At 47.2% G+C, this 10722-nt stretch overlaps 1 protein-coding gene across 4 annotated transcripts; it reads left to right on the top strand.

Annotated features, from left to right (window-relative positions):
- Positions 1-509: 509 nt before the first annotated feature.
- Positions 510-8588, top strand: kif2c (kinesin family member 2C). Of its 4 annotated transcripts, none has more exons than XM_067253411.1 (22): positions 510-637; positions 733-827; positions 1430-1522; positions 1759-1807; positions 1927-1959; positions 2427-2552; positions 2904-3017; positions 3151-3242; positions 3539-3634; positions 3716-3770; positions 3917-4079; positions 4316-4406; positions 4553-4616; positions 4749-4840; positions 5384-5526; positions 5783-5987; positions 6791-6901; positions 7027-7094; positions 7212-7302; positions 7527-7610; positions 7687-7780; positions 8240-8588. In XM_067253411.1, the coding sequence occupies exons 1-22, from the start codon at positions 577-579 to the stop codon at positions 8314-8316; spliced, it is 2097 nt and encodes a 698-aa protein (XP_067109512.1). In that variant the 5' UTR covers positions 510-576; the 3' UTR covers positions 8317-8588. The 4 variants fall into 4 exon arrangements, with proteins under 4 accessions (XP_067109512.1, XP_067109510.1, XP_067109508.1 ...); XM_067253409.1 differs by having other exon boundaries at positions 7524-7610; XM_067253407.1 differs by having other exon boundaries at positions 7212-7380.
- Positions 8589-10722: the final 2134 nt, after the last annotated feature.

The following is a 10722-nucleotide window of genomic DNA, read 5'->3' as shown; positions in this document are numbered from 1 at the left end:
GGCTATACTGCCACCCTGTGGTATTGGATGAAATAATTAAAGTATTTACTGTAAGTAATGAAATCTTTTCTATTTATATTCTAAATCCTAAAGTCGCATTTTTTGTATTTAATGTTTTGGATCAGAATTTTACTGTTCGAATTTGAACAACCTGAATTTCTGAACCTTGTATTTTGGGGTCTGATTTTTTTATTTATATATATATATATATAATAAATTCATATTTCAATTTTAAAAATGTGAATTCAAAACCAACACATTTTGTGGTGTTTAAATTTCAATATTAAGTATGCTTTTAAAATTCACTCACTGATTTGCTTACATACTGGCTCACACTCACGTACAGTAGGTGGCGGTAATGTACCTCTCACTGTTGGTTGTAATCTGCCAGAAGAAGAAGCACAAGACGAAGAAGAAGAGATCGTTCATGCTCCGGACCAATCGTTGTCGTGCTTGAGTTCTTCCGTATTTCAAACCATTGGCGGTTGACTTCCCTGCGTTTGAGTCAGCTAGCTAGCGGTTGGGTTTTGCTTAATATAACGATTTTCGCTTCTTTATTAGTGACAACTCATAGTGATGGATTCAATCACTGCTAATCTTCTTGTCGGACTCTCGGTCAATATCAGCCGGAGTGATGGTAAGCTAACTGATACTAACCATAGTAGTAGACAAGGATCTGGATGGAGAAATACCTATTACATGTGGCTGATAAATTTGTTTTTGTTTATTCAGGACGGGTGCACCCTGCAAACGTCAAAGCTGTGGATCAAGCGAAATGCACTGTGATGGTTGAGTGGCATGAGAAATCCGTATGTCGAGGGAAAGAGGTGAGACGCAGAATGGCGACCACACATTGTCATGTTCAAGCTAAATTCATATTATTTAGATCGAGCTTAAGTCAGCGTTCAACAGTCTCTGCTTCGGTTTTTCAAGGTTTCCTGTCATCAAGCACAAGACTTAGTTTGAAATTGTGTGGTGGTAAATCACATTTGTAGGGCCCCTTTGACTATAGAGCAGCGATTCCCAACCACTCTGCCGCGTCACACAACGTTTTTCAACCTTTTTTGTCGTTCTTTTGACTCACGAGCCCTACTCACACGACGCCATCGAGCCGACCAGCTTTGCTACCTGCATATAGGCTACCTACAGCTGGCAGCTGTGTTCCGTCAAGCTCCTAGATTCAGACTTTGCCCCGGTGAATTGTAAGGATAGTTAACTACTACACTTTTGGTGGGTGTGTTTGCTTTCTTCCTTTTTTTAAACTTCAACACCACGACCTGTCACATGCGTCATTAATTCTCTTAGATGTCTCTAAGATGGAACGAGGTAATTGGCTAGCTACCTGGTTGGGAATCGCTGCTCTAGAGTAACTCACGCAATAGAAAGGATGGAATCTAGTTGACACTTCTATCCTTTCTTCACGATTTAGATAGAAGTCGATGAACTATGGACCTTGAACAAGGAGTTGCTAGAGCACATAAAAGGCTCCAGTGAACCATCTCCCATTCCCCCTGCAGAGAAGGTAAGTGTCCAACCAGACTGAGCTGGACCCTTCAGTTAGGTATATGATATATCTATGTGTTTGGAGACAAAATTCCCCCGGCATTACCATTCAACCCTTCGAGGTTGAGACTGCCTTTCTCAGCCCCACTGACTATAGCTGATGTTTTGATTAGGGAGATCAAGCTGCCACAAAGTACCGTAATTTTTTTTTCTTCATACCATCATAACTGAATTGATTCATCCATGTCTCTCCAGAAATATGAGGGTCGTCTTCGCTCGTCACGGATACCCGCCCCCTCCAATTGTAAGCGTGAAACTCTTCCCCTTCTGTTGCTTTGTTCTAACAGTTATGTGTGCCCGTGTTGTGTGACATGTCGGATGGTTATGGACTGGGAACTAACTGGTGCCGTTTTCCTTCATAAGACACAACCCCTGCTGTCGTTCCTGAGGAGACAGGTCTGCATGAAATGCATGTTCCTGGCTTGATGAGATTTCCTCATACTTAACTCACTGGGCGAGCTATTGGGTTCTCGCTTAGAAAGTACCATGTTGTGATTTTGAGGATTACAAACTGGGCACAGATGGTCTTCTTCACCCTAAATTAGATGCATACACTGCCCTTTTAGTCTACATAGGGTGCTTCTCTGGGCTTGTCGCTGCGTTTTAGCGCTTAAAGGTGATAATAAGATGCTTTTGATTGCTGCATGACTGGTTAACGCGATTCAAATCCATCCCTGTTTTGATGGTGGCACTTCTTTACTGGTGCTTGCTGTCTACTGCGTCCTGTCTACTGCATTGGAATCAGGAGGTTGAATCGAGGTGGCCTCGCTGAGATCACTAGGGAGAAATCAAAGCCTGGATCGATCTGTAGAGGTCCGGTAGTTGAACCCCGTGTTCACGTCTTACCTCGCCTCTCCCTCCAGTCCCCAGGAAGTCTGTGGTTCGGCAGACATGTTTGTTCCGAACCCCTGCTCCGATCCCAGAGCCGGTAGACATCAAACCCGAGGCCGAGTCTTCAGAATACTCCACCGCTGTCCTCAGGTCCTCTGGTCAGTAGCAACGTCTGGTTTGGATGTGTGTGTGTGTTAGTGATCTCAGATATTGTCATTGATCTGCAAGGTGTAGTGTAACATCTGCATGGTGTGCTGTGTCTTGTTAACACTAGTCTGTATTTAAACGAATTGTCCCTTCTGCTAAATCTTAGTGACAGCCCCCTCTATTAGTATATCGTCCAAGGTGACCAGGAACGACTCTGTCCAGTTAATCAAATCTCTACCAATACATCCCGACGTTAGCAATAAAAAGGGTGTTGTAGGTTATGTGTAACTTGTGCTACAGTTCCAGCTCTGTGGCTGTCTGTTGATATTGATTTGTGCTGGTCTATGATCATGGTTGTCTAGGGATGCCCAACAAGAAGCAGAAGAGGAACGACCCCCGACAGACATCAACACTGCCCCCGGTCAGCGAAGCTTTTAAAGAGAATGAGGAGCTCAAGCCGACCACCTCAGCAACAGGTCAGCTCATGACTACCACAGTCCAACATCTGGAGGAAGTCAGAGAGGACAGCACAAAGTAGCAACGCACACAGGATCTCCTTGTATCATTAGAATGAGATCTAGTTTTGATGAGACCGTACAACTGTTTTAGGCAGAAGAAAATCGGTCCTACCGCAAGACCTGAACAAGGGGAACAAGAGGATGTCTTGCTCTGTCAAAGCCACAGACAACAAGAAGGGAAAGGTGAGACCAGAGGTTTGTGTCCCTGACACAGACCAAGCTCTGTCTAGGATTAATAAGCCATTTTAACAGACATGACATTTTGTGTTTTTATAATTATTGACAAGTCTGTTTGATTTCATGCCTGGGAACTAGACTTGCACTTGGCCTGTGTATTTAGTATTTGGAACTACTACTTAGGTTGTCCTCTTGGCCTCATCTGGGTTTAAAGGCTCTGTTAGCTTGTGGTATTATTATTTTTTTGAACATGTCAGTGTGAATCTCTCACCATGTCTACCATCTGTTTCAATGCCTTCTAGTTTGGAGACACTAACCGGCCAAACAAGCAGTTCTTCCAGATGATAGAGGAATACAGGGAAACCCTGACCAAGGCTCCTGTGTCTCCCTTGGACGTGGTGAGACCTCACACAAGCTCTCTTTGCCTCCAATGAATACTTGACCACGTCAGCTAAAAGGCTCTTTGCGTTTCTCCGCAGCCTAAAAACCATCGAATCTGCGTGTGTGTTCGAAAGAGGCCGCTAAATAAGCAAGGTACGTTTCAACGTTGCTTCTTCCTGGAAAAACGAGGATTTGCTCCCATGGTACCCTACACACACCAGAAGGGTTTGGGTTCCATTTTCAACCACATTTGTGGTTGAAGAATGAACCCCTGTCTTTCTCTCCCTGGCCTGTCTCAGAGCTGACGAGGAAGGAGATCGACGTGGTCACCATCCCCGGTAACGGTTGCCTGCTGCTCCACGAGCCCAAGACCAAGGTGGACCTGACCAAGTACCTGGACAACCAGGTTTTCCACTTTGACTATTCCTTCGACGAGTCATCTACTAATGACGTAGTCTACAGGTGAGTTTGACCAGTTGTTATTTGGTTGAACTACTTCCGGGAGAGCACATCGGAAATGTATTGCACATTCTTATTGGGTGCAGTCCTGGGCGTAGTTCACCTAAATAAGTATTTCAGATTTTCTAAGATGTCACAATCCCGTTTTCCAGCTATACTTGGCTTTCGAACTTGGCTCGCTTTTTAGGTTAAAGGTTGTGTTGTTTCGAAACGGGCTTAGCTCTTTTCTCTTGGGACAGGTTCACTGCCAAGCCTCTTGTCCAGACCATCTTTGAGGGAAGCATGGCAACGTGCTTTGCGTACGGACAGACCGGAAGTGGGAAAACTCACGTGAGTTCTCTTCTTTGAGCTGCTCCTGGAAACGTAGCTTCTCTTCTCACACTAGACGAGTCTGTCTTTAAACACCTGGATCTAGAAATGCCTGTATTTTTCAGTGTTTTTTATTTTAGCTATTTTTGAAATCTTGATCTGTCCAGACAATGGGAGGAGATTTCTCTGGAAAAAGCCAGAACAGTTCCAAAGGGATCTACGCCTTAGCCGGTAGTTACTTCTGTTTTGAAAACACGAGTCATGGGTCACATGTACATTTGGGCCACGGTGCCCTAGCATCGTCACGTATCGTCCGTCAGACTAAGTCCTGTTTCTCTGTGGCCGTCCATGTCCACCCCCCAGCCCAGGACGTGTTCACGCTGCTGAGACAGAGGAAGTTCTCCAGCCTGGACCTCTGCCCCTACGTCTCCTTCTTTGAGATCTACAACGGCAAGGTTAGGATGGAGGGGGGAGGGGGGATCTACAACGGCAAGGTCAGGATGGAGGGAGGGGGGGGGGATCTACAACGGCAAGGTTAGGATGGAGGGAGGGGGGATCTGCAAGGTCAGGATGGAGGGAGGGGGGATCTGCAAGGTCAGGATGGAGGGAGGGGGGATCTGCAAGGTCAGGATGGAGGGAGGGGGGATCTGCAAGGTCAGGATGGAGGGAGGGGGGATCTGCAAGGTCAGGATGGAGGGAGGGGGGATCTGCAAGGTTAGGATGGAGGGAGGGGGGATCTGCAAGGTCAGGATGGAGGGAGGGGGGATCTGCAAGGTCAGGATGGAGGGAGGGGGGATCTGCAAGGTCAGGATGGAGGGAGGGGGGATCTGCAAGGTCAGGATGGAGGGAGGGGGGATCTGCAAGGTCAAGATGGAGGGAGGGGGGGTGCAGTTCTATGGGCGCACGTGAAGCCCCTCTGTGCAAGTCAAAAGGGCTGCGTGAAACGAACAAGCTTGGATTTGACGCCTCCCCCTCCCCCCTCTGACCGTGGTGTGCAGGTGTACGACCTGCTGAACAAGAAGAGTCAGCTCCGCGTGCTGGAGGACGACAAGCAGCTGGTGCAGGTGGTGGGACTGCAGGAGAAGGACGTGTCCTGCCCCGAGGACGTCATCAGGATGATCGAGACGGGCAGCGCCTGCAGGTACCGGGGGAGGGTCAGCCCCTCGTGTGTGTGTGTGACTGTAGTCTGGTCGCTTCATTGAGCTGTCTGACCTGACGTGCTTCATCCTCATTGGTTGGAGTTCAGAGAAAGGAGAATGAAGTCAGACAACTTCTGAGGATTTCTGTCTGTTTCCATACAGTCTGTCTGTCTCTTCCTTGCGCTCTTCCGTTGACCTTCCTACCTTTCTCCTCTGGTCTCCTTCCTCTCTGTTGGTCTCTCTCCTGTCTCTCTTCAGAACGTCCGGCCAGACGTCAGCCAATGCCAACTCGTCTCGCTCCCACGCCATCCTACAGGTCATCCTGCGGAGGCGGGGCAAGCTGCACGGGAAGTTCTCATTGGTTGATTTGGCGGGCAACGAGAGAGGGACGGAGGTCAGCGGCAACGACAGAGCGGTCATGGTGGAGACGGCTGAGATCAACCGCAGTCTGCTGGCTCTCAAGGTCACCCAGCTACCCACGCCACACACACCTAGCAACTGCACCAACACAAGCTAACACACCCAGCAACTACATCAACACAAACTAACACATAAAGCAACTACACCAACACAAGCTAACACACCCAGCAACTACATCAACACAAGCTAACACACCCAGCAACTACACCAACACAAGCTTACACACAACCTCACACACCAAGCAACTACACCAACACAAGCTAACACACCCAGCAACTACATCAACACAAGCTAACACACCCAGCAACTACACCAACACAAGCTTACACACAACCTCACACACCAAGCAACTACACCAACACAAGCTAACAAACCCAGCAACTACACCAACACAAGCTAACACACCAAGCAACTACACTAACATAAACTCATAATAACTCATAATAACTCACCAAGTTTAACAACACTACCACTTTAGATCCTGCTACCTGCAGGTAGCAACTGACTAATGATACAACTACACGAGACTAACTAACCCAACTATGTTTATCTAGACTGTAGATTCTTCCCTACCTTTTCTAGCTGCTGCTGTCTGGTGGCTCTCAAGTTCACTTTAGACAAACCAAGGAGAGGGAGCAGCCAACCACTGTTGTTCAGGACTAGCTCCAGTTGGTAGCGGATGCTAGGACTAGCTCCAGTTGGTAGCGGATGCTAGGACTAGCTCCAGTTGGTAGCGGATGCTAGGACTAGCTGCAGTTGGTAGCGGATGCTAGGACTAGCTCCAGTTGGTAGCGGATGCTAAGTGAGCTTAGCTGCTGTCTGACCCTCTGCTGCTGTTCTCTGCAGGAGTGTATCCGATCGCTGGGCCAGAACAGCGATCACATCCCGTTCAGGATGAGCAAGCTGACCCAGGTGCTGCGGGACTCGTTCATAGGAGAGAACTCCCGGACCTGCATGGTAGGTAACAGACACGTCTGGAGATGGTCTTCTGACGGGCTTCTCAAAGGTCAAGATTCTCTCACGTTCATTTGAACACATCCCCCCCTCTCTCTCTCTCTCTCCTCCCCCTTCCTCCTTTCCAGATTGCCATGGTCTCTCCCGGCATGGTGTCATGTGACTACACTCTGAACACGCTGCGCTATGCCGACAGGTACTCCAGTGCACGGCCACCCAGGAGGGGGGTAACCCACGGCGGTTGTTAACCCTGGTGGCGTTCTGTTCATGTTTGTGAGGTGAACGTCGGCCCTGTGTCTCTGTTTTGCTGCAGAGTGAAGGAGCTGAACGGCCTGTCCAAGGCCAGCGGAATGGACGTCCCCCAGAGTGCAGAGGTGTCCACGGAGGACAGCTCCTCTGAGGAGGTCAGCTCCGAGCCCAGCCCCACCACTACCAGCCTCAAATCTGTTATCAAACACTTGCAAGATTGCAAAGTATTCCAGGTGTTTGACAGGCTTCTGTTTTGCTTGTTTGTGCTGTTCCTCCGGCTATGTTGTTATGTCTCAAATGACCCCAGTGTTTTGGAAACGGTAAATGGCGTTTGTGTTTTTGTGAATGGATCTTGACCATGTTCTGGTGTCTGAAGCAGGACTCTATCGTGCCCATGACCAGTATGTTCGAGGAGATCTCCCAGGTGGCAGAGATGGAGGAGATGGTTCATGAGGAGCTGAAGGTACACAGTCCCAGACCTCACCAGATCTCCCAGGCTGGTCCCTGTGCGCTGACGTGTGTGTGTGTGTGTTCAACAGAGGGGAGAGGGGCTGTTGAGGTGTATGGAGAAGACGTCCTACAACGTTGAGGCAGGCCTCCCAGAGTTGGAGGAATACGCCACCAAGCTGCTAGGTCTGGCTCCTCTCCTTAAAGGGACAGCTCTCCCAAATAACTACCCCTCACTTGCCTTGACCTGTCATACTAAGCTAGATGGTGTTGACTATATCTGGATTTAATTTGTGCTCACCTAGATTGCAGTCAGAAATATATTTGGGTTTCAGATGGCCATTCATCTTTGTAGTTCACCACAAGGATACTTAATTCTTGTGGAAAGTCCACTGACGGAGGTAGAGATGTGTTTTGTGCTGACGTCAGGTGGCTGAGCGGTTAGGGAATTGGGCTAGTAATCAGAAGGTTGCTGGTTCAATTCCCGGCCGTGCAAAATGACGCTGTGTCCTTGAGCAAGGCACTTCACCCTACTTGCCTCGGGGGAATGTCCCTGTACTTACTGTAAGTCGCTCTGGATAAGAGCGTCTGCTAAATGACTTAATGTAATGTAAATGACGTCTCTCCTACATGCTGTGTCCACAGAAAGGGTCAGAGGTCTCAGGGCTGCGGTCAGTGAAGAGCAGATGGCCCGCCTTTCCCCAAAACTGGCCTACCGCTGACCTGGAGGTCCCTATCCTGCTCTCGTAGTCGTGTCCCCTTTTGAAATCATCTCCCTGAGGGGTTGGATGAGTGTTCAATGTTCATTTCCTTTGTGCAGAGGTTCAATTAGGCTGAGTGGATCCTCCAATAACATTTGAAAGGGGTGGGGGGGGAGAAAATAATGGATAGCATAAAATCTCACTACAGTATAATTCCATGGTTGCTTGAAAGAATGTTAAAAGTTTATTATTGTATGTATTTTAACCAAATTAAAGTGATTTAATCTTTTAAAATGTACACTTAATAAAGTTTTGAATTAAGTGAATGAACATTTCTGTATATTATTTTGGTATATTTTTCAGTTCACGTTCAAGAAAATCTTTACATTCAGTGTATGTCAAAACCTAAATTACATATGGTAATAGTCAGGCAGTTCTTAATTTGTTATTGACTTGTTTGTAACAGTAAATGTTTGAATACTATCTGGTATTCAAGTTAGAAATTTCTCGGAATTACCAACAAAGAAATCCTAAGCGATTTGCGTGTTTAAGTAAGTATTTGGGTTCTGAGGTTGAAATTGCTCTGTCCTTGTGTACATGCCTCTGTGCATTCTGGACCCATGTCATCACAGGACAGCTGGACCATGCCCCATGATGCACTTCTTCTCTCGTCCCATCGGTGTGGGAGGCCTCTCTGAGATCCTCTCAACCTCCTCTCTTCCCTCCTGCCTTTCTTCTCCACGACCCCAAACCTCCAACTATACACAAGTCCAACTTGTGTATACAAATACCCTGCAAGCAAAAGCTGACACATGACAAATCAAAGCTCCAATAAACAGCTCGCGCTCAACCCATTTTCCCAAAAGGATCAAAATAAACAAATTCTGCCGGCAACTGGGTGGCCTGGGCTGCATGGTGTGAGGCCCGGAAGCACAACTGGTTCCTATGACTGCAACCCCCAACCCCAGCTTAGTGGGTGGTATCCCTTCCCCCCTGCTCCAACCCACCCAGGCCTCCCTCCCTCCGGCCCCCTCCCCCAGTCAGCAACCAGTCACCAGGCCTTCCTATTCTCACACACAGGCAAGGCCAGCCCTGCTATGCTAAACACTTTCCAGTGGCCTTGTATAATAACCACAAATGTGGACTTTTTTTTCCTTTCTATTGAACTCTGCTCCTCAACTCCATACCGGTTAATAAGAGAACAGAGGGTTTTTTGTTGCTGTTATTCTTTCCTAGTTTGTGATGACACAGAGCTTTGCTCTCATGTTTTTTCTGTTTGAAAAGAGAGGTTTTATGTTCGGCATAAATAATAATACCCACATTAACTTGAATGGTTTATTTTGTGGGACTCTGTAGATGAACTGTTCAATGTTCTAACAGTTACTTTTCTGTCCAAGACTGCATGTTTTTCTGTTTACCTCTATCTTGGCAGACAAAACCATTTCTCTCTGTCTTTCATATTATGAATATCTCTTCAGTATCAAGGCTGGATAGTTTCCATCACTGACAATGATGTCATCTCTCGAGTTATTTCTTCCTTTGTTTTATCATTTTTCATCAGGAAGCCTCTGTGAATTCTGCCTTCACAGACAAGAAAATGCTGACAAACAAGGAAAGGTGCTGGTATTTCAAATCTGGATGTGTGTGTGTGTTGTGTGTGTGTCATGTGAAGCTGGCCGTGTATCTGTTGGCCTCTGTGCTGTTTCACACAGCTCCCAGGATTCCAGCTGTCCACATGAATATTTTCTCTGTGCAGAGAACATTGGCAGTGGCTGGCTCTCTGTTCCCATCACCTCCACAGACTAAATAAACAGTCAAACCACCCAGCGAGTCCAGTGGAGGAGAGCGAACGAATGGAGCAGAGCGGAGGAGACTAGAGCAGAGCGCAGGAGAGGGAGGGACACTACGGGCCCTGTGTTTTCTTCACCTCCTGCCACCCCTTAATTTCATCCTGCTCCCCCTATCTCTCCTCTTCCTCGGTTGCAACGGCGGTTCGTGTGTATGTTGCCGTTATCTTGCCCTTTCCCTGTCATTAACTTGCTCTGTCAGACTATCATTTAAAGTGTACTTACGATCATACAAAGATGAGGAAATAAAAGTACTTACCTTTATGCATTTTTTTATGTATTCCAAAATCCAATGACTTGAGGTTAAATGACACTGCCTTCATATGAGAAGTGGAAAGTGACGTTTGGAGAATTTGGTTTGGGTTCCATTGCCGTCAGCCTTTGTTCCAGCAGAGGGCAGTCTAACTGACGAAATGAATGGCTAAATGGATGTGAAAATCTTGTGAAGCACTCAAGGTAAATAGACCCATGTCTGCCATGCATATGGAGAAAGTCTACTAATAATGCAAAATAAGTAGTGTGGTGTATCCATGTTAGTCCACCCATGTTAGAGTCAGTATTTATCCAAGGGTTAGTTTGC

The sequence above is a fragment of the Osmerus mordax genome, chromosome 16 (assembly GCF_038355195.1).
Source record: "Osmerus mordax isolate fOsmMor3 chromosome 16, fOsmMor3.pri, whole genome shotgun sequence".
Lineage (NCBI taxonomy): Eukaryota > Metazoa > Chordata > Actinopteri > Osmeriformes > Osmeridae > Osmerus > Osmerus mordax.
Note: the sequence above shows the minus strand (reverse complement) of the source record. Positions and strands in the feature narration are given on the sequence as shown.